This window comes from Aulostomus chinensis, chromosome 23 (genome assembly GCF_037954235.1).
Source record: "Aulostomus chinensis isolate RoL2024-O1b breed Wild chromosome 23, RoL_Achi_v1.0, whole genome shotgun sequence".
Lineage (NCBI taxonomy): Eukaryota > Metazoa > Chordata > Actinopteri > Syngnathiformes > Aulostomidae > Aulostomus > Aulostomus chinensis.
Genome location: NC_141342.1, coordinates 9,787,349 through 9,814,052, shown reverse-complemented (window position 1 = coordinate 9,814,052; position 26,704 = coordinate 9,787,349). Strand labels below are relative to the sequence as shown.

At 43.4% G+C, this 26,704-nt stretch overlaps 1 protein-coding gene across 2 annotated transcripts; it reads right to left on the bottom strand.

Annotated features, from left to right (window-relative positions):
• Window positions 1–26,704, bottom strand: myof (myoferlin). 2 transcript variants are annotated; one of them, XM_086196147.1, is made up of 55 exons: window positions 26,437–26,704; window positions 25,859–25,914; window positions 25,346–25,437; window positions 19,687–19,795; window positions 19,504–19,597; window positions 19,199–19,359; window positions 17,131–17,259; window positions 16,970–17,032; window positions 16,842–16,892; window positions 16,671–16,701; window positions 16,290–16,405; window positions 16,051–16,177; window positions 15,370–15,473; window positions 15,201–15,269; window positions 15,037–15,080; window positions 14,331–14,413; window positions 14,114–14,152; window positions 13,678–13,802; window positions 13,443–13,556; window positions 13,052–13,229; window positions 12,835–12,959; window positions 11,773–11,882; window positions 11,402–11,594; window positions 11,027–11,182; window positions 10,731–10,862; window positions 10,395–10,558; window positions 9,423–9,537; window positions 9,066–9,168; window positions 8,723–8,865; window positions 8,398–8,568; window positions 8,092–8,185; window positions 7,914–7,991; window positions 7,588–7,769; window positions 6,556–6,714; window positions 6,232–6,333; window positions 5,983–6,144; window positions 5,726–5,891; window positions 5,572–5,648; window positions 5,363–5,419; window positions 4,680–4,691; window positions 4,472–4,570; window positions 4,229–4,357; window positions 3,960–4,115; window positions 3,773–3,864; window positions 3,055–3,225; window positions 2,819–2,967; window positions 2,522–2,661; window positions 2,349–2,437; window positions 2,175–2,270; window positions 1,909–2,050; window positions 1,721–1,820; window positions 1,457–1,650; window positions 928–1,037; window positions 686–833; window positions 1–529 (listed from the first exon to the last, which is right to left on the bottom strand). In XM_086196147.1, the coding sequence occupies exons 1-55, from the start codon at window positions 26,522–26,524 to the stop codon at window positions 491–493; spliced, it is 6,228 nt and encodes a 2,075-aa protein (XP_086052273.1). In that variant the 5' UTR covers window positions 26,525–26,704; the 3' UTR covers window positions 1–490. The 2 variants fall into 2 exon arrangements, with proteins under 2 accessions (XP_086052273.1, XP_086052271.1); XM_086196145.1 differs by lacking the exon at window positions 5,363–5,419.

Below are 26,704 nucleotides of genomic sequence, written 5' to 3'. Positions count from 1 at the left end.
TCAGCACATGTTGAAATTTATTATATTTAATTTAAAACATTTATGAAAATACAAAAACAGGGACAACTTGTCAGTCACCGGGAAGATGGAAGGCATTACATCCACTGTCATGAAATACGACTGTTCTTTAAAATCTCACATTTTTACGAGTGCGTCACCGAAAGTATTTGAAGAACATTAGAATAAGATCTTACAAAAATCCCCACAGTGGAATCAATTTTTTCTTTAAACATCTCTTAGTTTGTTGTTTGTATTTCATTGTAGTGTCCGTGGGTTGCTGTTCCGTCGTCTTTTTTTCTGAAATGTTGCTCAGAAAGTCTGACGGTTTCGTGCATTCGTGGTAAACAGTGTGAACAGTGCAAATGTGCAAACACCCATTCCCAGATAGACAGTTATAAAACACTTGAAGTCATGAAAGATATTGGTGGTTCGGCAGTAAGGTTACAACTGTGATCCTGCAGGTATTTAAAGGATCCCGTGTGGTTTGCAGTTATTTTAGTGGCTTCACTATCTTCATTGAGATGTAGTTCTGGAAGAGACAAAAAAAACAAACAAACAAACAAAAAAATCAACCAAAGAGCACTGATGATGTCGCTGTATCCGCATGAGCAAAGCTGAACATTAACTTGCGATCATACAATCACGAGTTTAGAGTTTCCCAGATGATGCCTTCGTCTTAGCTTACCGGCAAAGAGTACAACAGGATGGCGAGGAAGAGCAGCACGATGAAGAGGATGATGAGTAAGATGAAAAGGCACCTAAATCTTCGCCACACAATGAACTTCATGGTCTTGCATGGGTTGGTAAACCAAAAGAAGGATGTTTCGGGGCGCCTGTTGGTTATGAAGAAGAGTTGTGTGGGTAATTATTAGGAATTAGTGGTTTATAAAATGAAGTGTGGAATGTACAGTAGTGCAGGTTCTGTACTTGGGAGGGTCCAGTTTGGGGTTCATGTTGGGTTCATCCCTGCCTTTTCCTGCTGGTCTCTCATCTGCATGTGTTTCACTTACAATCTCCAAGGTCATCTCCACTTTACCCTGTTTGCACAGCACGGGTAAATGTAATGAGCGTCAAAGTAAAACACAGACTAACTGACAATTTAGTATTAAAACAAGAAGAAATACATTATTATCCATAATAACAACAACAACCACCATTAACAGTGGCATTTGTGGCCAAAAAAGGCAGGACGTTGCATTTTTGAAAAAAAAAAAAAAAGTCTCTACTGTTCGCCTAGAAAATTTAATTGGAGTAAATGTCAAAACTCATTTGCTCGATAGGAATACATTTTCCGGGGTTGGAACAAGCAGCACGAACGTCTGATTCGGCTCAAGGTCTTCGGCTCAAGATGCACATTCTTCCAGTTCAACCCGGTGATTATCGTTTGTTCCAAAGTATAAATAAGCCAATAGCAATCAAAAAAGACAATTTAACGGAACATTCTCTCCATACTCACACCCAGGACCTTCTTCCCGTCCTGTTCGATGGAGCAGGGCCACCAGCCTCTCACCGACTGCTGGGCAAACAGAGACTTGGCGTGTTCTCTCTTGTGCCGAGCTCCAATTTCCACATCATCCATCATGGACAGAGAACATTTCTCTGGGGTCTTTGCGGGAGGAACCAGGTCACGCAAGTCCAGCTCCAGCGTGCCTGGGATCACAGCACAACAGTCAAGTTTTCTGTGTTGGCCTTAAATCGTAAATCGAACAAGATATCTTACCGAGGTAATCATCCATAGAGAATTTGTCATTATCCCATATTTGAACTACTAGCTTGGGGGGAATCCTGAACTCGGTTTTGTCAAGGCTCCAGAAGTGCTCCTTTTGAGTAAAGAACATGTAGATTAGCAGCCTGACTAAACATCATTATTCTGGTAGCCAACAGGCAGATACTTCAGCCAAGCCTCACCTTCTTTGACACAAGGCAGAGTTGCTCTGCTGGCAGGTACTCAAACTCAAAGACAAACCTCCAGTTAAAGTTACCGTCTCCATCCAGAGACCTGTAATGGACATCAGTCTTCTGCTTGCTTTCCTCCATGCCCGGCATCCAGCTGGAACAGGACACAACAGGGACAGCCATCTTCTATTCTCAGGTTTTTAGGAACAGGGAGAACTAAAGTCTCTCTGTATGCAATTCAACAAAGTAAGAGAATCACATTAAACTCTCTATGGTACCCCTTGACATAGATGTCACTCATGTGCTCTCCAGTGATGCTGGTCTCATCCAAGGTCACATCTGTTGTGTTCCAGATGACGGCACGCAGGAAATACCTGGACAGTCAAAAACCAGGTGACTTTAGCTCTGTAGTGTCTGACCTGACGAGGGATGAGCGGCAGGGCACCACTTACTTCTTAGCCTTGCGCGGTGTGATGTCAAACGGCGGTCCAGGGACACCCATGCTTTTGGGGAAAACATCCACCCACATCTGAAGCTTTCCCTGCATTAACACAGATTACACACCATGATACGGTAGATGGAGACGTGGATATATAGATAATGTATATGTGTCGTAATGTCTAACCTGAGAGAGATTCGGCTGGAAGCTGCTGTAAAGGGTCCTGGTCTCCACGTGCTCTGGCACAAGTCCCTGCGTTCGAAGAACATGCAGGCAGAGACGCTCTCGGGCTGGACCCATGTGCTGATGGACCTCCTTGTTGCCCTCTGGATAAAGAAATGTATAGAACTGTTACACATCCGCTTCAATATGCCTATAAATAGAAGATTGCTCCAAAAATAAGAGTTCACTGCCTCAGGAGATTATGCCACATTGACACTGCTACACACGATTACATCACTCCAGTAGAACTCGCGACATTACCAAACTGAGTCAGCATGTATTCTTTGCCATTGAACATGAGTGATGTGCCGTTGTCCTCTGTCCTGGGTTTGGACAGGCCTTTTAGACGGGCGAGATTCTCCAAGAGCTCAGACGGTTTCAGCTGGTCCCGCCACTGGTTGACACCGGAACTGAGATCAAAACCGAGACGAAAAGGAAAAATCTTGAGTTTTATTAATACCGCTCCTCAGGTTACCCATCCTCTGACGCTTGCTTACATGCAGTAGGTTTGAGGCAGGCCACAGTAGGAGTTGTAACGGGACAGGAAGCGGTTCTCCAGGTCGATCACCGTCTCGCCGACCTTCTCATCACGAGTCAGGAGATCGTAGTCGTAAACGGAGATTTTCAGGTCCTTGTCCTGGGGCAGGAAGCAGGTCATCTCAAACATCCTAAATGAAAAAAAAACAAAGACAACAATAAAAAGTGACATATGACAATACATATCAGGGGAGATGCAAAACCAGACAATAAACTGAAGAGTACTACAACAAAAATAAAAAAAACAAAACAGGATCAAGGACAGAAATAGAAAGTAGGTGAAATACTTAGGTGTGTGTGTTGTATATTGCTACAGTTGAATATGTAAAGAAAAGGAAGCGGTGCGAGAAGAGAGGGGGAGAGGAAAAAAAGATTCAGAGCAGTACCATATTACTACGGGGCTTCTCAGGTTTGGTTTTAAGGGTGATGATGACTGGGGGACACTGGGGTTTACAAATGTTTGTTTTTTTTCTCCAAAACTAACAAACCAATATTAGTTTGAGCCAAAGGTCACAACCAGATTAAACATCTTTCTACTTGAGGCAGGGATTGAGCATTAATGGCTGCTGTACATGCAGTAGATTTTCAATTTTGGACAAATATCGGGAGGAGTTGAGGTGTAGGAGGGTGAGGAATGTGTAGGATCAGACATTAAGAGGGTCCACCATCTTGGATTACCTTCCAAACACAGGGTTGGTGGTGTTGGGTAAGTAATGGTCTCTGTCCTCAACCGTTTTCCTTCCCAGTGCTATCTTGATGTATGGATCACACTGAGCAGGAGAACAACAGGAGACATGGTCAAACAGAAGGTGCCCACGCGTCCTGAAACATACTGGTTTTAGTGGGGATACAGATTCATCCTTACTCTGCCGTTGTTGTCCTTGGGCTGCAGATCAATTGCCCGAACCACATAAATCCTGACCAGGCACTCCTGAGGCCCACTATCTGGCAGCTCTCGGAACTGACGAGGTGGAGGAGCAACACCCGGGTCGTCGGGCAGGGGGTACACTTTGAATGAGCCCTGCAGGTACAAGATGACACACAGCCCTGAATTCAAAGTGTATTTACCGTTCTCATGACAAACAATAAAAGTTTCTAATTGTGTAGAAGTGTGTCTGATTAGTGCCCAACTACCTTAAACTCTCCGACCACGGTTGGGTCATCCATCCCATTTTCATTCTTGCCTCGTTGCAGCTTAAAGGTGTTGCAGAAATCAGTCAGGCCCTTAAATTCTGGGACGTCCTCCAAATCACAGTCATATACCTGAGAACACACACACACACACACACACACACACACACACACACACACAATCATGCAAGTGGTCACTGAAGAGTTTAAGTTGCAGCAGTGTGGGATGTTGTCAAACCAGCTTACTTTGAGGGTGTCGTATCCTTTCTTTAGGTAGGGGCCACATTTCTCCTGGTCTCCGATGGAGGCGTAGAATTTGCTCCACCAATCAACTGTCTCTTTTTCCTGATAATTGTGGTTAAAAAAAAAAAAATCAAATTTAGGAAAAAAAAAAAAAAAGAGACAGACGTTGCTGCACTTCATCCACAGGTGTCATATTCTCTTGTTAACTCACCTTTTCCACAATCTTTGGAGAAGGAGGATGCGATGCATCACGAACGGGTGACCGGTGAGACAAATAACAGTTTCACAGACATATCAAAAACATCACTAAAAATACGGACAGGACGGTGACTCCGTGAATTACAGTGAGGAAAAAAAGGCTGTTTAAGTGATCCCGACTGCAATTTCAGGATTGACAACTAATCTGTGAGGCAGGGGCATAACAACGGGCTCTGCAGAGAGTTTCCAGACCTCTGGGGGGGGGAGGGGGGGGGGGGGGCAAACACCACCTGCTGCTTGACATGGAATGTAGCAGCAGCGATTTTGTAGGGTCGTTAAACCTGGTTTTGATTTAAAACCAATAAGGGTAAGAGCAGATGTTCCGACTTTGAGACAAATTTAATGCGGAGTCAAAAAAAACACCCCATTTTCAATAGTTGCGAATTGTTCAAGGTGACACCGGCCTGCGTGTGAATGAATGTGGTCTCATCTGCTGCAGGTCCCGTTCACATGGCGCACCCGCACTGTGAGAAGTATCAATCAAAAGTGCTTGTTAGAGGAGTGATGATTACATTAAGAACAATCGCAGTTAATGTGGCAGATCCCACATAGATTAATGGCGTTGTGACATTATGATGAGCTTGCCATAGAGCGCCCAGAGTCATTGGTAGATATATAACAAGTAACCATACATACAAGGTGAGAGGGAGGAGAAGCCATTTTGTTGACAGCAGCTGACATGCTGTACATGAACTGTAAGCCAGAGTAATAAAGTTTTGTCAAATTTGCCCCAAGAGTCAAATTCTGCACTTCTTTGTGACAGGTTGCAATTTAATGCGTTAAGGAAGAGGGACACACAAATACAGTCATGATCTACTGGAGGATTTAGCCACTCTAGAGCTTACCTGAGCTTCCAGCAGTGGTCTGGTGTCTTCCATGTTTATGGAGACATGTTTGGAAGGAGACGCCATCATGAGGGACACTGTGGAAGGACAGCACGATAATGAGGCCTGTGTGTTACTGTTAGTCATCTGAATGAGTCTGTTTATCCCTCCTTACTTTTGGAGGCCATGGCTCCTTCAGCAGTGATGACATACGGGTCACATCGGAACTGCTCCAGAGACGTGATGGTGCACTGACCCACCACTGGCTTCCTGCCAAAAGGACGGTGGTCAATCACCTTCAGCACGATGGGAGGTGTGTACATTTCATCCTTTGGTAGAAGCTGGAGGCCGGGTGAAGAGAAGAGTAGGCATTTATTGTGCACAGAAGTCAGAAACCAGTGAACTTTCTGGCAGACTCTAGCTGTGTGTTACCACTTTGATGAAGAGGACAGAGCTCGGGAAGTTGGGGCTCCTTTTCATGTTCTTGATGACAGCTGACTCTATCCTCTGCCCCCCACACTCCACCACCAGGCTGGGCGAAGACACTGTGGCCAGCTGATATGGCTTCATGTTCCTAAGACCCCAGACTAGAATCTGGACTCAGAAATACGCCCAGAGGCGGCTTTAGATAAAGTTTTGAATGAATTCATACAGTGGTTCTGAAAGCACAGTATCCATTACCTCCACCGCAGTGAGCTGCACAACAGGCCGGATGCCCTGGGGAACCATGTAGAGGTTCTCTCCTCTCTTTGGAGGAACCAGGGGAAGATCTGACTCGGTCGACTGCAGAGAAGGTAGAATATGGATCACGTGGATATCTTTTATTCCCAAATAAAGAGGATTCCAAATCCCAAAAATGGCCAGTTATCTGGATTATTCCCCAATTATGTCAGGATGGCACGCTTTCTGCTACAGAAATGATTAAAAAAAAATTCTTTCATCGAACATTTACAGCTCAGCCTTCCTGTGCGGTGGTTAAGAAAGCAGTCCACTTTCATAGCAAACCTTGTCTTTCAGGATGAGTTCTGCAGCCACCAGGGCCTCTCCAGCCTTCTGGCCCTTCTGGATGATGGGCTTCCACAGCAGTTTGGGTGTCTGAGCCATGCCTGGATTCAGCTTCACCAGCGGGACACACACGCTGCGGCCCAGGAGCTCATCCTTGCCCTGTACAACGACACGTGGCAATCTTGAACTTGTGACAATGACTCATATATTAAGCGTCCAAATAACAGGAGGAATGCAAGATCCTAATCAAGAGCATTACGACACAAGATGTTGGAAACCTTCCTCGGGCCACTCGTGATAACTCGTAGGTAAAATCATTATTCAAGTAAGCCTTTAAAAACAAACCAAAAAAAAAAAACAAAACCCAAAAACAACACAGACACAAGCGCAGGTCTTGTTTGTAAGATGGAGTTAACGGAAGAAGTAAACTGAAGTTTCCATAGTGAAAGTGCACACACGCAGCGACTTTCAAACTTAAAAATACCACCCACAGCCCACTTTGACGTCTGCATGGGGGCCTACAACAACAATTTAAAAGAATGTTCACGTCCATGGGATCATTCTTTAAATCATGTCGGCATATTCATTCATTTAAGACTATTATTTAACTGGACTTGCACTACCTCACGAATGGAAAGGAACTGTAACGTCTTGCTTGTGCATGGAAGTGCAGAAGTGAAAATTACAAAGGAAACAGTCGATCGCGAACAATGCAGTGCAAATTAAGAGGTTTTTCATGTAACAATTTATACAACCCAAATTGTAGGGAATTAACTGCAAATAGTGACTTATTAAACCTGTAAAACATAATACAGACATTCATATCCAATCAATTCTCAACATCACATTTTATGTCAGTTTATTACAAAATTGAAAAATAAAATCTTAAATTGACTTGTGGCCAGCCTTTAATACCCTCATTGCCCACAAGGGGGCTGCAACCCAAGCTTTGCTCAACACTTCCCTCATTTCAAGAGATACTTCCTCCAGCACTGCAACAACATTTATTCTCTTTACAAAAAATTTGCTTACCACTTGGTCATGGTCGTAGAACTCCAGTACAACATCAGGAGAGTGCTGAGCAATCGTCTGCGGGTCTCCATAAATCTCCACATCACTGAAAATCAGAGTTTGGTCCCAGGTGGGGTTCAGCGTCGCTCGCAGCTTCTCTGTCGTCTTACTGAGATGCAGGAAGGACACGTGCGCATAGGGGTCTGTGAGGGAAAAACACCCAAAGTGATCTGGCATTTTTTTCCCCATTGAGATTCAGCAGACATTTTTGCGCCAGAAAATCATTGGCAGCGTTAAAATGGGTAGTTCAAGCATAGACGCAGTCGGACCGCACAGGTGCCTCCTACCAGAAAAACTATCTTTGTCCATTGATGTCAGGTTTCTTGCTTGATAGAGGTAAACACGCAGATGATACACATGTGACCCTTAAGGGAAATAAAAACATTCAAATGTTTCAATATTACATGTGAATGTTACCAAGATTTGAAAATAATGTGTGTATTTGCAGTCAGAAACACGACTCACTGTCAAAGGAGCAGGACACAGTGGGCGTGTTGGCACCAAACACTTTGGTCACATCGGTCTTGGAGCCTCTCTCTTTCTCCTCAGTATCAACACCCTGCAGAAACACGCACGAATGAAAACACACCGCAGCACTGTGGATCTGTTTAATGCAAAAGTAAATATTTGAGAATATTCTGTGACACGCTGAGCTCTTAACTCCACGAGGATTATATGCCAGGTCAATTCTTCGCTACTTAACTTGGACGGAGTCTGAATTCTAGGCCAAAGGTCAAGGCTTGAATCAAAGTGAAACGGATTTTTACACACCAACGCTCCCTCCAGTTGGAAGATGGCAGATGCTCCAAGGCGGTCTTCCGGTGCCATCTTCCGCCTCCATCGCCTACGACGAAATGTATCTGATGAACGTTCCTTCCTGTGGAACTTCCAGCCAATCAGAGATGAGAATTCCCAGCCCTCTGCGTCCCCTTGGTCCCGCTTCTGCGTGCACACATAAACATGCAACTGTAGTTGTTGACACTGAGGGATTTTTTTTTTGATTAAACACTATTAAGTAGTGCATGTATACACTACTTGTCTTTGTTAAAGACACCAGCATATGAATGACTCTCCTGTCCTACTGTCTTATGCTGACCTCTACAGCTGCTCCCGCGGGGAGTGCAGCTCTCTTGCGAGGACGAACCAGCCTTCTCCTGCGATGGACGTGGTACACCTTTTCTGCAGGGACCCAGGACCGAGGTTTGTCATCTGGAGGAATGGTCACCCCATACTCCCAACCTGTAAATTTAAAGTTAGGATACAACAATATTTGGACTTAACTACAAGTTGCATGATCAGGTGGTTTGTGACCAGAAAACTGGATGGGAAATGCAAGAACTGTGAACGAAGAACGCGGAATACAATTTTGGCATTCAAGTCCAAGGTTGCTTCACTTATACAAAGCACCAACGGCTTGAGAAAACATGCACTGTCGGCACCTTGATCATCCACAGCTCTGTTGTCATCGACAGTCCACTCATCCTCCCATATCCAACCTGAAGGACAGTCAAACTCCCCTGGGTTGCGGCTCTTCTCTCCATTCTATACAACATGGACATGAATCTTCATGGGACTGCACGTTCATTCATGTATTCATGTTCCAATTACTCTTAATGACAACTAAAACCAATGCAAATGCGCAGGCGACATGCAGCCCGGGCTCATGTCGCGTTCGTACATCCACTGCGTGTCATACTATGTCATACTGTGTGTCGCAGAGACAAAGCAAAGGTACGACTGTGTTTGTGTGTGTCAGTCACAGCCACACTACAAATGATTTGCATATGTGCTCTCACCACGTCGGTGAAGGGCTCAGAAGCAGCTTTCCACTCCCCACCTGGGAAACGAGTCTCATTTTGGAAAACCTCGTCCATAAATTCAGTGTGTCCAGCGTCTGCCTCCGTTAACAGACTGAAACACAAAATCAAAATTGAGTAATATGATAACACTGGGAAAAAAGAAGAAGCATACAGAAGCACGTTGCTGGTCAGATGAAGTTAAAGCTGTAGGGGACGGGGACAGTTGCATGCTAACCATTATAGTTTTCCGTAGTGGGTGAATTTCTCCAGAAAATCCAGTCAATATATTTAAACAATAAAGCTTGGTAGTCCTATTTCATGACATGTTCTTACGCACGATAGGAATGTATTTTTTTTTTTACCCTCAATTAAATCACACAAACAGGAGGAAGCCTGGTCGTAACTCTTTATTCCTGGTATCTATGGTTTATCTCTTGTAACATTAAAGTCTTTGCAAGCCAAATGATTTGCCATTTACAAGAGGTCCACAATCGAGGTCAGGAACAAGGAAGACTAAATGGCCATGAGGGTTTGCTTCCTGTCTGTGAGATTTAATTGAGGGCTAAAAAAGGTTGTATGCTCTTTAAGAACATATTTGTGCAGGGGGAGATTTTGTCCGTGGTATCACTCCGCTCCCGCAGATGTGGTGATGATGAGGGCGCGGACAAAATAAATGGTCAGACGTACATTTTTAGTCAAGATTGAAGCGCAGTGCGTGGTTGTTGACAGAAGTGCAGCCCCAAGCGTAAACTTCCTCGCACTATCGGGTCTTCCTTTTTTAAAATCACAATCACTTGGCATGAGAGGAATGTAAACACAGTAGAGCAGACGTGGCTCACTTCCTGGACTTGTGTGTACAGTAGGGAAAACAAGGTAACCAGAAATGAATATTTAAAAAAAAAAAAATTTGAAAAAGCTTCCTCACAATCACCTGTTCAACATTTCGTAAATGGTCTCATTTATGCTTACGCTTTCTCTGGGTCAATGAACCAGTCCGACTCCCACTGCCATCCTCTGGGGGGCAGGAAGTACTCTTGTTTCAGCTTCAGTTTGCCCGTTACGTCTGAGAATTTGTGACGTCCCACTAGGCCTGTGGTTCCCCACTTCCCAAACACTTGGGCTTGGTTCTCATACTGTAAATCAAAGAAAAAAAGTTTTAATCTCGGGCGTTGACTTGACCCGGTTCATGATTAAAAAAAAAAAAAGAAAGATATTTTCATGAGTTTTTCCCTCAATACCTGACTACAGAGGAGTCTTAATATGAAAAATACTAATCATGTTGGCAAGAATTTTGGAGTAACATACCAGCTCCGCAAACACACTGAACGTTCCCTCGGAAAAGGAGTTGAACTTCTTCTCATGTGCAGACAGACCCAGCCACATGTTGACTCTAATCTGAACGGGCACCTTCAAGCCTTTGTTCTTGTCCATGGGGTACTGGGGGGAGCAAAATATCACATGTCCTTTGATTTCAGGTGACTGGAGACGAGTTCAAAAGCAAAATACCCGAGCATGTCGGCCATTAGAAGCTATTCAGACCATCGATAACGGTCAAGTGTTTTGAAGTTTCCATTATTTATGCTTTAAATAAGGATTTGTACCTGTAAAAAGACTGTCTGGGTCTTGCCACAGTATTGTCCGCATGCCTGCTCGCTGTATGTGGAGAAGAGGATTTGGTGAGCGGGTATGCGACTGTAGGCCACCCGCTTCTCACCACGTAGCATCCAGATAATCACATCCGGGATGCTGTTCTGTGGCTGCAACATTGAAATTAAAAAGTTACAATAAGCATGAGAATGCAGCATTCTTCCATAATGACGTGTTACGACTGAGGTAGTGCCCAGTCATAAGGAGGTGGAAGATATATCGTCAGGGTACAGTATACACGCACATCACCACTGTCCCTGATGTATGTGACATATTGCCCAGGAAACAGCTCAGCACATCAGTGTCAGGCAAATCCGGCATGTTTGTACCTCTTCAGCCAGCTGTTTCAGTTTCTCTGCCCAGGCCTCTATGTCGGCCATAGTTTCCGAGATCTCGGTGGCCTCCTCTCTCATGCGTCTGGCTCCGTCCTTGATGGTGGTCAAGCTGTTGTCACGCAGCTTCTTGATCTGGATGTCCAGAGATGTCAGGTTGGAGCGGCCCTCCAGCTCAGGTGTAGGGAAACTGGAGGACAGATGAAACACAGTAGTCGGGCTCTGTCCTACTGGTAATACACAAGCTTGATCAAATTGTGTCCAAATGACATTTGGTGAAAGTCGGTACTTTTTGTTGCTTTACTTTCCTGTTCGTCAACTTGACATTTTTTTGCAAGACGAATTTATTTCTCTGATCTTCCACTTACGTTTCCAGGTCTTCGATCAGTTGAGTGAGCAACTTCAGCCAGACCTCTATTAGTTCGTCGTCTGACACTTTGGCTGAGACAGCGGTTTTAAATGCCTCCATGTTGGATTGCTGCAACAAGGAGCAAGATGTCAGATAACACTCAAGCTGCCTGGACAGCTCCGTGAGAGGCCCTTTCACAGCAGTCACTTCGACGTCTCACCACAGGTTAAAAAACAGGTAAATTTGTATTTCAAAGACTCACAAATAGGAGTCTTGTGCTCACAAAGACATTTTTCACTCCTGCATTACTGCTTTGTGTTTCTAAATTGCATTAAGAGACAGCCGCATATATTTAGCTTGGTGCTAATGGCAAATGATGGCCAACGGCACCAAAAGTGTCCAAAAACGTCTGTGAACATACTCTCAAGTGCATGGTCCTGTTCGATCCACCATCTTTATCCAGCCTTATGCTCAATAATCCATAAACACTTTGGTTTGAGCTAAAAACAAACTACAATCCCTCCAGTTGATGGCTACCATCAACTAGCAAGTTGGTTCAACTCAGTGTGTCAGCTGGTTGCTACCTTGAACAAGTGACGAACAAGATGGGCTGTCAGTCGTTTGTTTTCTGCTCAAACTTGCGTTTTGGGACAGTTATGCTGTTTAATTTGGGGCGCTTGTGAAAAACACAGGTTGAAGGGACAGAAGAAAAAAGGCAACAGGAGCGCTTCAGGTGTCCCTCAACCCCCGGTGCTCATCGAAGGGAATATTTAGATGGAGATGGAGGAAAACGCATCACCAAAAAAATAATGGTGCAAATAATCCAAGTCTGGGCAAGGGGAGCAAATCAAATAAAACTGTTCCGTCCAAAATGGTGGCGCTGCTTTACTTGGCAGTTTCCATACTTCTGCACCATAGAGAATCGACCCACAATTAATCCTGTTCACTAGACTTGTGTTTACCCTCCTATGGCATGTCAGACGTCGTGAAAAGAGCCGGAGCACGTGTACGCACAAAATACAGAGGGGTATGTCTGCAGACCCTCAGGAAAATGAGAGCAATCAATCCAATGCTGTCTTACCAAGCGGTTAGAAATGTAGAGGAGGATGTTGACAGTGTCCAGGCGGTGGCTGATATCCTCCCAGAATGAGGTCACCACAACCACAGGCTTAGTCCCCGCCCAGGGCAAGTAATAGTAGTGGTTCCCTTGAACATGAGACATATTTTCAACATTTCTTAACAAGGAAGGCACTAGAAACACAAGTCTCCGGTGCCAAATTTCTAGTTTCCTTACTCACCATCAAATACGGCGCAACTATACTGAGTGGTGGAGGCCAGTGGTTTGCAGGTGTTGTCCAGTTTGTTGCCATAGTTACCAATGCTCACTTCAAACTGGATGGGTTCTCCAGGTTCCTGTATCATTGAGGCGCTGTGGAAGACTGCACACAGACAGTACTTCCTCCTCCTCTGGTACTTCTGATACAGGAGATAGAAGTGGAAGAAAGAAATAACTTAACCAGAAGAAATGTTGTAACACTTAAAAAATATGAGGCCTATTGAGGATCGTGAGAAAGTTTTACACATATCAAGTGATCGGGCATATGCCCTGCCACCCTGGATCTTGAAGTAAATCCAAAATGATATCAAAGTGATATATTGTAAAACTAATGTCAGGACAGTCAATATTACCTGCGCCACCAGGATGTCATCACTGTTGATGCTCTCTACCATTTTGTCTACTTTCCCTTCCAGTTTTGTGGACATCTCGACCAGGATACGACCCCGGTAGGCCACTCCTTCTCCCTGTGCAACATAGTGGTAATGGTGAAGAGATGTAGAGCTTGTAAGCACACGGCTAGAAGTCAAGAAGAAGAAGAAGAAGAAGGGGACTTAAAAGATGCTGAAATTGTGTGTGCACCATTACCTTTCCATAATTGAGATCTTCATAGGGGTCTGGCAGGCCGGTAAACTCTCGGGGGCTGCCGTACAGGTTGATGTAGCAGGGCCCGAAGACTGGCAGGAAACCCACCTCAGACGTTCCTGTGTTTGCTGGAGATTAAAATAAACCTTTACTAATTGACTCACGCTCAGCTGATCGAAGCATTAAGTGTTAGTCAGTGTTGCTCTTTATCAGGCGGTGATGACGAATGAGGGGGAAACGCTGGGTAAAGCAAGTGGCAGACACGGCAACAACAAAAATACTAAAGTGAAAAACAAACGTGATAATTATACTGTCAGTACAGGGCACAGCGCAGCTTTAGTTGCAACAAAATGACACTCGACTAATGCAGAAATGTAGCGTGCAAAACATGCGTCACATCTCATGCAACACAGAGCAAAAATAAAGAGCGCAGGTGAACCTTCAAATGATGACATTTCCCCATTTCCCGCATGTTCCTCTATTCCAGGAGAAAAAGGACAATGGGAGCACTGTTTAGAGGTCAGTACAGGCACACTAGAGGACCACTCGCTTGTAAAAATAATCACAATGGTCCAACAATGAACGTTATTATATCCAACTGAGATGCAATGAAGAAGAGTTTTATTGCCTTTGGGAACAAAAACAAATAAGCCTACCTTCTATCTCTCCACCAGAGGAGGCTATTTTGGCCAGGTTCAGGTACGTTGTGCCAATAGCGTCATTTCCAGTCAAACGATCCCTGCAATCACACCAAACTATCACTCGCACATTAGCACATACAAATAAGCACCATTCCCATGTGATTAACTATTAAAAAAATATGCAAATTATGCATTGGGGTGGGTGCCTTGTCCCCCCCCGTTTTCTCACCGACTCTGTAAAAGGAAATAAAGACTAACACCCTTTTTGCTCTTGTTTGTGTTTTGGCTCCCAGACCTGAGCCTGTTTTCAACACCTATTTAAGGGACACGGCATTTTTCTAACCTTTCCTCTTGCACTCATTTCCCTGCAGCCTTCCTGGACCAGAGTTATCAGATCAGACGTACACTTGTGAAAAATTTGCTTAGAGACTGTGCCAGCAAGATCCCTGACTGTTGCTTTGCTCTGCTGAGGGAAAGGGAAGGGCCAGCACGGTCTGAGTCACAGGCGGACACATAATTCTCATATGGTTGTGGATAGGGCATGTATAAACACACACACACACACACACACACACACACACACACACACAGAGCTGATTACACAAAAGAAACATTTTGAAAAACCTTTCAATACTCAGTGACTATAATGACTAAACTGCACATTGTTTCCTTTGTGAACGTACAATGACATTGGTTCCTTAACAATTTTTTTTGGACTCACCAATCAAAAACTGTCAGTTTGACTCGTTCACACATGGAGGGGAACTATGGCGGAAAAGACAAAAAGGTCTTGATTTTGGAAAGACTGAACACTCTTTCAAACATTTGCAAAAAACACAAAATGCTATCAAAATGTGCATGATCGTGTGATGTGTGATCGATTACCTTGACTTGCAGATTCAGTACTTGGTTCCACTCAGGGTTTGCATTCTTTTCAATGATCTGAGTACACAACTGTAGAGACAACACACACACACACACACATCAGCTGGTCTTTTCTAATTAGACAGATTACAGTCCTGCTGCAGCCATAACAGGGCAGATTGAGAGGAACCTTTTTGCCGGCAAAACGAGCTTCCATGAAGGGATCCACCAGGTTCTTCTTGTTTTCATCTCCTCCGAACATTTCCTTAAGTGACTGGACAAATGCATCATCCACTAAAATAAAAAAAACATGATTAATATATTAAATTTAATGTTTCAGTTTTCTTAAGGGCGCATGAAAAAGAAATGAATTATGAAAATGTTTACTTTGTACATGAGATACTTAACCCAAAATGTTAAGTCAAGAATGCAGAAGGAGCCAGCCATGTATATGTAGCTTGAAGGTACTGGCGAACCATGGCTAACAATAACAAAACTGACCAAATTATCTGGTATGGGCCTCACTCATGTCCACAGACCCTTTAATTTGAATTAAAAAAACAAAATATAATCCTTCCAGTTTATGAAAGCTCTTTTTTCAACAGCTTAAATCAAAGTGTTCATGGATTACTGAGTATGTGGTTGGATAAACAGCCATTTTTGACACTTTTGCTGTTGTTAGCACTCAGAGCCAGCTATGTGTATTCAGCTTGCAGCTCATAGAGACTGTCTGCATTCTGAAGAGTGAAAAAATGTCTTTGTGAGCTGCAGATACGCATTTATGAGTACCTGAAAGGCAAAACATTTTTGGGGTAAAGTACTGCTTTAAACAGCATTTTAGCAACAAATGCTTCTGACTCTTAAGTCTTACTCTGAGGAATGTCCTCGGCTCTGAACACCTTGAGTGACAGAGTCGCCTGCCGCAGAGTGACACCAGCTGGTAGCAGCAGGTTGCTCTCTATGTCATCCTGGTCATCGTTAGACTCCCTCTTCTCCACCTTTGTGGTGGAAAAAGAAGGGGAAAAAAAAGTGTACAATGAACCAAGGGGCCAACATATTTACACCAAGAAAGACGTAGCAGTCATTAATATCCAAATCAGTCAGTCATACCGGGGGCTCGTCCCCAGTCCCCACTACAAAAAGGCTGACTTTCAAGTAGCCTTTGGCCCCGGAGCTGGAGTCATCAGGGTCATTCAAGAGGAGCCACTTCCTCATGACACAGTGGGCTGCAATAGGACCCACGCACAAGAGAAACACAGCACATGAAATAAGGTGTACAACTACAAGCAGCTCCAAACTTGTGTGTATATATCTGTTCTTGCAATTAAACTGGAATGCAATTTAAAAATCTCTTCATACAACAAACTGACAAAGTGCATTATGGTTGCTGCATGTATCACATTTCACCGAAAGAAGTTCTATACCTTGAAACAGCACAAATCTCAACATGACTTCAACACACAAACAGAACTGCGGTTGTGACCAGCTCACCTGGTTCATCGTAAACATAACCAACATCGAGCTGTGAGTGAGAGAGAGCGAGAGAGAGAGAGAGAGAGAGAGAGAGAGAGAGCGAGAGAGAGAAGTCAGACTCGGGGACACATTTACCACACAAACTATCACACTTTCATGACTATGTGGAGAAGAAGTAAAATGAGGTACCTTAAATTCTCCCATGAGACTGTCGGCCCTCAACGAATAGGAGTCATACACCTGTGGAGAGGAGGGACATGGTTCACAATTCATTCACAGCTCCAAGAGAGAGGAGCTCAATATTTGACTGAATTTACTCGGAAACTGATGTTCTGCTCAAAGAGATCTGACGGCGTCATGTGGACATTATAGAAGAAGATCTGCAAACAAACAAGTATATTTGGTTAAAATGACACCTGATCAAAAACTTAAAAAGTTTGAAGACAGTGGGATCAGAGGAACACTAAATGATGAGTACCTCATCAAAGAAAGGGTTGTTCCCTCTCTTGATCCTTGTTCTGTGGGTCTGACCACACACATTGACCTTCACCACTGGTTTGATGTTGTTTCCGGGTAACTGGCGGGCCTCGACGAGCCGGACACGAATCTGAGGGACAGACAATGTAAGTCAGGAAAACCAACAATAGCTCACTTTATTCGAACACCTTTTTTTTTGAATCCATCGTCTTTTGTTTAGTGACCTCACAGCAGAATTTACGATACATAGAGGATGCAGACGTGGTAAACAAGGATGGGGAACGAGAGGTGGGTACGGGGATACAGTTTAAATCTCCTCCACCAAACTCCATTTAAAAACACAAGAATTTTAATCATTGATTACTTGTCATCTTGCAGAGATCTCACAAGGCATTAATTCCTGCATGGTACAAATTGGTATCATAATGTAGTGATTCCGGCATTATTTTCATCTGTTTACTGCAATTAAAGGAGGGGTAGGCTCCCAGATTTCTATGTACTTTTTGTTATAATCCCTGAATTTGTCATGATGTCTCAATGGCGATCAATAAACTATGATGTTTAAAAAAGGAAGCGTCAAAATCCCGAATACAGGGGATGGGCAAGGATGCAAGGCCAAATAAACCTCCACCCAATCAAAACTGGTACCAGTTAGAGTGGTTGGCCAGTTTAGCTGTCCATCAGCAGCTGAAACCAGACTGCACCTGATCGGGCAGTTTAGCTGTCCGTCAAAAGGCTGAGACCAGGAAGCCTAAAGCAGGTATCAACGCCTTGTTGGATCAGCGTTGGGTGAGCAGCATCGAGGAGGACGAGCAGAGATCCGGAAGAAAACACTTCAAAAGGTCTTTTATAGAACTAGCAATAGATAAGAGGGAGAAGGATAAAAGGCTGGGTGCAAAGCGAGTGATTCTAGGGGATTCATTTGCTCGCTGGAGGAGTCAAAGAATCAAAAGTTTTAGCTACGGACGCGCAAGTAGCAGCCTCTCTTTTGGACAGGTAAGGAACCCATTTGCTAACTTTGTTAGCTAGCTGTACAGGCTATATTTGCAGTAATTTATTGTCAATGTAGTTTGCGAGCCAGAACAAAATGCCATGTAACGGTCGCTGATCTATTTAGTGACAGTTTACTGATTTATCAGATTTTGTAGCACTGCCGGAAACGCCTCTACAGTTATTGACCATAACATTGCTCGTGATACAGGGGAACTGGTGTTTGACATTGATATGCTTGATATGTTAGATACGTGTTGTGGAATGGGTTGCTAGAAGAAGGAATGTGATCATATATCTGTAGCAATGCCACGGCTTCCTAGTGCGCTTCACTACACGGTTTTAGGGGGAGGGCAAGGGGGAGCAAGGAGGGAGAGTTCATGAACAGAGTACGATTCAAAAAAGCCATTTAGACATCCATCCATCGTCTTCCGCTTATTCCTACATTAAGGGGTCGGGGGGGGGGGGGGGGCTGGAGCCTATCCCAGCGTCAACGGGCGAGATTCACCCTGGACAGCTCGCCAGTCCATTTAGACATATTTAGGCCATATGGTTTGTATATCGTGTTTCTTTTGAGAAATTAAAAAAGAAAATAAAAGAATACGTATAAAAAAAAAAAGGTAAAAAAAAAAGAAAAGAAAATCAGACGGTGCCTTCCCCTCCTTCAAATCAGAGGAAAATCTAATTTAGAAGCAGCAGTTACCAGATGCAGCTTCTGGGGATGGTTAAACAGTGTTACGATGCTAACATTCCCCCCAAAACAATAAAGACTGTGTCTTTTCCTTTGTGTTTCAAGAAAACCAAACTCATGATGTATTCTCTACTTTCTCTTCGAAGTGTTCAACATCTCTGAAAAGCAATTTCACGCGATTGCCACATGACACGCATTTCCACTCACACAGAGGATGTCAACTGACAGACACGATCTAAACGCAAAGGATTGAGGGTGGACGCAGCCTAGACCAGAGTTTGAGCCATCAGATTTCCCCTATCTTAATGTATGGTTTGGTTCTGGATGTGCCTGATCAAAATCAGATGTTTTTTGGTCAATTATTGTGTAGCAGCATTATCACACTAACCTGGAAGTCCTGCGGTTTATTGACCAGTCGGTGGCGATTCTGTGCTCTGGATAGCCGCTGGCGGAATTTAGCAGACTGACCAGGGGATAAAGGGGCCCCTGCAGAGCCACTCTGGCCCCCATCATGCTCTGTCTCATCTCCTTCGTCACCACCACCGCCACCTAATCAGCATAAAGACGAAATACTTGACTTAAAACAGCAGGACTCTGTAGTCATGATGTACTGAATATGCAACTTTGAACAAAAGAGCTAACAGTTGCACATTCAGTCATCAGTGATTGCGTCATTAAAATTGCCATACATACCAGCATCCACGGTAGCATCTCCAGCTTGAGGGTTGTTGGGGTTTGGTGCAGCGTTGGCTGGAGCATCGTAGCCAATTACAAGGTCAATAGTCGCCTGGAGGGAAAAGATGAGGCACTCCTAACTGTATTCAAATGCATCAGGACTAAACCAAAGCAATGTCAAAAGCGTGTGTTTATACTTACGCCAATATTTTGTCCATTTTCATTGACCAAAGGTACATTCTTAGATGGTAGTGTTCTAACTTGACCTGAGGCGAGGTCTCTCAAAGGGATTTTGGCTGACCCCAGGAACCTGTCAGGAAAAATACAAGGAAACTTTGCATTCTGCCACCGATCTACACCTTTTGTCTGATATGAGAGGAGTACACACAGGTCACAAATCCACACCAGATCTTTTAAAAAGAAAAAAAAAAAGCAGGTTGTCTTGAGTTGCCCGAAGTATTAGTAATCATTGGACAGAAATAAAATCCTGCATGTGTGCTCAGTGACATCATATTCATGAAAGGGGCATAATGAAGGTCACCACCCAGAGCTAACAAACCCAGCCTGCTCAGACAAATAAACACACCCCACGAGGGAGCACACAGTCAACACAGCACAGAGGCTACCGACAACGGATGACCAGTGGTTCCTCGCACGCGACATGGAAGCGCATCTTCAGTTTCTCTCCATTTGAAGGTCATTCGAAAGCGAATACGTTTCAGGAACTCGCTTTTCTCCAGGACTGGGTAATGTTTACTTGGCGCATCACAAACGGTTGCACTGGCTCTCACAGTGCCAATACATGAGAAAAATGAGTCCGATATTTTCATGGAAATGTTAACGGATGTTAATGATTCTGACTTTGCCTGAGGAACTAGTTTATCATCAGCATTTTAACGATCAAGCAGAGAAACATTTCTGAATAATGACATGGCTATAAAGAAAAAGCTGTGAATGAAGGATGCTGCATAAACTTGGGGCAGATATGGGCCTTTATGCTTCACGTGCGACAGTCACACAAAGCCCGTTTCGCTTTTCATCTAACAAAACCCAGAACCCACAATTTTGAGAAATGAGAGTTATAAACATCCTTGAAATCCACACATTAGAATCCGCTACGGACAGCAAGGCACTTCGGCGCGTGGTGTCGAGCGCACAGAAAATAACTGGGACTTGACTCCCCGAGCTGGATGAGATCTACACCACCAGGTGCCTAAAAAAAAACGGACTGATTTGTTATGAAAATTTAAGTGTTTTAAATTTTAGACGGTTGGGGAAATTAGGAAGGACTGGACCTGCCAAGTTTTATCTGTGCAAAGTTTTGTTTAATTTTTGCATAGAAAGGCAGAAGAACACCGGCAAAAATGAGAGAGTTTAGAGCTGCCGGGCCTCCGTTTAAATGCAGGATTACATCAGAGTCTGGAGCAGAGATTCCGTTATCACCACCAACAAATGATGTAACCACCATTAAACCCCGAAACCTCTGCCGCTTAAACAGGCTGAGATGATTCGAAAAAGGAAGAAAAAAAACACACCAACCAACCATTATTTGGTATGATGAAATACGCACAGCGTGATAAGATGTAGGTAATAAAATGCAGTCCATTGTGTAAAATGAATCATTTTAGCGTGGACTGACTGATATTATTTTTTGCAGCATTCCAAAGAGGAACACTTCGCCCCAGTTATTCACAATCAAAAGCCTTATCAAATCCAACCACTGATGTCACAGCCTCGGCTCCAGATTGGCTGGAATCCATTTCCCAAAAGAACCGTTGACACACGTCCTTGACCAAATGCAAAAGCGTTCTCTATTTAACTTTACTGAAATGACGTGTTACTAAACTATATACAGTGGCTGTCCTGCACAAAACATACAGGCAAGATGAACAGCTGCATCTAGGGTGGCTACCACATGAGGTCACATTGACAGTTGGACAGAGTTTGATTGGTTAGGAGGAGGAGGACAGTGTTCTTTTGGCAGGACTATGCACTCCTCATCAGTAAAGCAGCTGACACAGGGATCCTCTGGGGATTCAGTGAGTCTATAAACCTGGTATGTAGCCTCAAATCCGATGATGCCTGAAAAGAATCTTTTAAATCTATTTTTCCAGTGGAATCACAGCAACAATGTGAACTTAAAGCTTGGCTTCAGGTAAGACGTGACTCTAATCAGCAAGTCTATGAAAAAAAAGAGCAGGCGTGTTGAAGGGTGGAGAAGTGGGCCTGGTGCGTCAAGGAAAGGAAAAGGGTGTCGTTTCTTTGGGCACCGTTAGCTTCAAGCTAAATCTATGTAGCTGGCTCTTCCTGCATTCTGGAGTCACAATCACCGCCGAGAATTTTAAAATGTCCAATAACTCTCAAATAACAAACTCTCAAATGCATCATCCCGTATCCACTTGGCTCAGTAAACTACAAACCCACTGGTTTTGGAGCTGGTTCTGCTGAATGCCCCTGCAGGTTGAGATCCAGAATACTAGTTTTTTTTTCCTCGTTGCATATTTTTGGTACTTTTTTTTTTTTTTTTTAGCTTCATATCGCATTATTTATTGTGTTCTTATGCTCTTTTCTCACTATCCCTTTGACGTGGTAACACTTGAAATATCCCCATCTGTGGGACTAACAACTATCTTTTAAAAAAAGATGTGTTCAATGATAACTTCCTTATTTGTTTTTTACACGCAAACACACAATGGAATGAAATGACGAAAACAGACTTCTCACACACACACGCACACACACACACCAACAGCTATTACTGGATGTAGATGCAGTTTTTTTCCTTTGTCAGGATGTTCTAGCATCATATGGTTTGTGTAACAACAAACAGTGGAAACACTGTCACCAGACTGGTAGTCATTATGAAGCATGTAATATCTATGAAGGGCTTTGAAAGACTTACCCTCTGTGTCCATAAATCTAAATAATAACCTTATTCACATTTTCAAAACCAATTACATAACATTAAAAAGATTTTTTTTTAAAGTATTTAAGAAGACAAGATAAGATTGTACAATGCAAATAGTAAGTTAAGTTAATGGAAAGCCAGTTTAAAATAGTGACTTTTTGAAAGTCACTTCAAAAAGGAGACAGTGAGTGAGCGTCCCTGATCTCTTTAGTTTCGAGGTTTGATTGAGAGACGGTCAGCGGAGCATTTAAAGTTGTGTTCAGGTTTGCAGGGGACAATGAAGACCTGCTATATATTCTGGGGCCAACCACCTACAAGCTTTAAAAACACACTCAAAAATGGGCTGGACACCAATGAAGTGAGGTATCGGTTCAATTCCCTCCTGGATCTGGTTGTGGGTCTGGCTTCAGCATTTTGAATCCGTTGAGGTTCACTGTGTTTTATTATGCGAGCCGTGGAAACAGAGTGTACTGCAGTAATCTGACAAATATTAAACGAATTTAAGTATCAGTTTTTAGTGGATCAATGTTGTTAAGTGATTAACAAAGGCGATACCCACGTTTCTGCAAGAGCTAGTCGAGCTGGATGAAAGGGGAAAGAGACAACGCACAGCTATATAATCCAGAAATAGATTATTACGAAGAAGGTCAATGACTGCTGACCCTGCGTACGACAGGAAATGAAACAATATTTTAAAGATAGAGAGCCGATTAGGTTTGATGTGAGAGGGTTTTGTGAAGTCATACACAATCTCTACAATCTGACTTGCAGACTCATCCAACCACGCAAAGAATTCTGAAAGCCTGGAACTCTGCAGTAGATCTCTTTTGTGTATGATGTTTTACATTAAATGCACACGATAGGAAAAGTTGTTTAACTATAGCAGGATAATGCTAAGCAGCTATGACAGTGGGGTTCTTGTTCTCATGGCATGGCTTCAAATCAAGGCCTATTCCGTCCACCACTCTGGTCCTGGATGAAATCTCTCAGCTCTTGGAAGGGTAAGAGGTGCGGAAATTAAAATTTTGGGGCCAATTAGAAAGAAATCACACTGGGCCAATTTTGTTTGAATTACAGGGCTTTGCCCACCATCATCAAGTAACTTTTGTCTTGTCTAACATTTTATGTTTTGACTTTTTTGATTCTTACAGGCAGCGTAGCACACGACCACGTGAGCACAGTAAATCTGTTACAAATCAAATCATTTACGAAGCCATCCATCAATTGTCTTTTCCACTCATTCTGTCCAGGGTCATGGGGGCAGGAGCCTATCGCCGCAGGCATTAGGTGAGAGGCAGGGCTACCCTGAACACATCCCCGGTCCATCACTGACATATAAAGAGAACAACACTGTTTACGTTGTGCAGAAAGAAACTGGGGAACCTCGAGAGAACCCATGCAGAAAACTCCATAGTGAAGAGTCCCCAGCCACTTATTGGTATGAAAAATCCAGAAACTTCTTGTTGTGAGGCGATAGCATTAACCACTGTTCCACCATGCCAACCTTATTAAGAGAACGATGTTTGAAGCACTTCACAATACAACAAAAAAACAGCAAAAAAAAATGAATAAAAGCTAGAAGAGATAACAACATAAAACTATCCCGTTGCTACACGTACAAGTAAATAAAAAAGAATTTAGGACATTCAAATGTCCGAAAGAACATGAAGGTCTCAAGTTAAGCTTCAGGAGTGTTAACAGGGGCAGAAGACTTCATAAATGGCAGACTATTCCAAAGTTACTGTGATTAGCATTATGCCACTATGTTAGCATTTAGCTCCAGCCCCACACCACTGTGACTCAGAACAGTCTCTCTCTCTTGCAGCTTGTACTCTGAAAATACTCTGGCCCCAAAAGGAAATGAAAGCCACATCCAAAAGTATACGTGCTTTGTTTCAGACCGAAAAAATGTGCCTATTAGAGAAGGGGATGTCCCTCAAAATTTGAATCAGTCATGAAGACATATTGTTCTCCTCCCCCCCCCCCTTTTTATTGGGTTGCCATGACAATATGGCTTATCCATAACACAAATCTGGAAATCTATTTAACAGGGAGGAAAAGTCCTCCGTTCCCACTGCGGACATCTTTAGAGAGTGTGTCAGAGGAGACAGCCCAGTGGAAAACTTGACTCAGTTTAGCATGAACTAGAGACACACATTTGAGAAGCTCCACCCTCAGTTAGGGTGCCCCGTGCACGCTCAGTAACACTTGTGGAAAAAAAAAAAAGAACTTGCTAGAAATATTTATCAACAAGAATTCACACACTTCATTTCTATCAAAAAAAACAAGACTTTGATCATAGCAATTAGTGATGTCGAGGAAACATTCTTTGTGGTTGGATTTAATTACTCCCAGATGCGATTCTGACTTGGTGTAGACCATGAAACCTTGAGCTGTTTTGAAGAACTTTTTCTTCACTCTGTGTCGGAGCTGCTCATGTGTACTCTACCTCCACTGCAACATGATTTAACAAGTAATGAACACTCCTTTAAGAATCTGTCTCGATCACTGTCATACACATGAGAGCAAGAGGGAAAGAAGAATACAATCTGAGGCTCTGCAACCTTGTTACCCAATCAGGATCAAGCATCCTACACAGCCCAACAAGTCTCGGCTTGGCAAGCTGGATATGAGGGGGTAGACATTACAACACTGGGTTACTGTGAAAATACTGGCTTTGTGTATTCCCAGCCTAACCAGTAAACTATGCTGAGAGAATGGCAAGTTGATCACTGGACCCACCTCTGTTTTAATTTAACAGGTGACCTCCATACACCTAAGACAAACACGCACGCCTCATCTAACTTGCTGTCTGACTACTTTAGAAGAGAATCTTCGTTCAGACACGACCAGGTTTGCTCTGTGAGGCGGGGCTTATCTTTCATCACTATGACTCTCCCGTTGAGCAAAGATAACACGCCGCGAAAATCTCCACGGGTGAACTTTACTTACTTATCCTTCCCGATAGTTTCATAGTCTTTCACAACCACGTCTATGTAGGAGCTGGAGTCCAGCGGAGTTCCCTTCAGGTCAAACTCAAGCACCTTTAAGAGAAGATGAGGGTGAAATTTGGCCCACAAGCTACGAGATGCTCCATGAAGAAATGGTTGCTCTCAGAGCCTCCAGGTAATCATGATTAGCAACGTTAGACTGGAAGATCCAGTCCTAAAAACACATGCACTACATTTACAGATGTCACATGATGTATTGACTTGGAAAATACACTCTTGTGACCACCCTTTACAGTCCACAGCGTGAGATATCTATCCTAAAAAACATAGCACGTATAACTTTAATCAAAATCAACAGGCGGTCACTCAGCAATGCTGTTCACGTGTTCCCCAGAGCCTAATTCTTAATGAACTGTGATACAGAACAAATCTGAAATATTTTTGGAAATAGCAGTGTGTGAGTGTGTGTTTGTGTGTGTGTGTGTGTGTGTGTGTGTGTGTGATGGAGATTTACCTCATTCCATACGGGATTCACTTCACTGTCAATCGATTTTGTTTTCTTCTTCTCATCTGAAAGTGGAATGCAGCCAAATTTATTATTTAAACAAAGCAAAATATGATTCATTTAAATAAAAGGGGGAGCTCACAATATCCGCCAACCAAATGTTCACCTGATGTAGTTTCTTTTTTTTCTTTGATCACATGTTCTACTTATAAGAATGGGGTGATGTCAGTGGGCTGCAGGGGTGCAAGTACAAGGAGGCACGTAGAGGAAGAGAAGCCGCCACACCTGCAGGCGAACTGAGGTGAAGTTGGTACCAACACACCAGCTGAGAGCAATGATGGCCCTGATCATCCACCCTTCATCAGGAGGAAATAACATCTCTGTCCCAGCCTAAACATTGTGAGAGCTAAGGGCAAATTATTCGGGATCTTTAACAGTCTGCCATAATAAACCACACGGTGAAACTAAGGGCTGACGTCATTCCGAACAAAGTGAATTACATCCACCTCAGACGCGTTGTACGTTGGCATTCTTCAAGATCTGAAATTAAGTCGAAACGTGTTTGCGTACTTTTTAAAGAAACTTACCTCTAAAAAGGATTGATGTGATTGGATCGGGACTTCCGAAACTCTTCTTTGGCAAATTTTTGGCGGATTCTACCACAACCCGCAACATGGCAACAGTCCCGTTACACACAAAAAGAAAATAATAAACGAGGAAAAAAAAGAGAAATGATGGAACTTATTGGTGAAAGTGGTGCGTTTGAGAGGGATTGTCGTGCGCTGGCATTCTCAGTGAGCGACAGGGCATGAGGCTGGATCCCGACTGTTCCCAAAGAGGAAAAGTGAGGGCGGA

Bases quoted from the DNA above. Each gene is read 5' to 3' on its own strand.
- myof (XM_086196147.1), bottom strand. From the start codon at position 26,524: ATGTTGCGGGTTGTGGTAGAATCCGCCAAAAATTTGCCAAAGAAGAGT. The intron at 15,270-15,369 runs GTTCCTCTCAAT...TTGTCTCTACAG, and splicing joins CTCGTTTTGCCGGCAAAAAG to TTGTGTACTCAGATCATTGA. The intron at 1,821-1,908 runs GTGAGGCTTGGC...TTTACTCAAAAG, and splicing joins TCTGCCTTGTGTCAAAGAAG to GAGCACTTCTGGAGCCTTGA.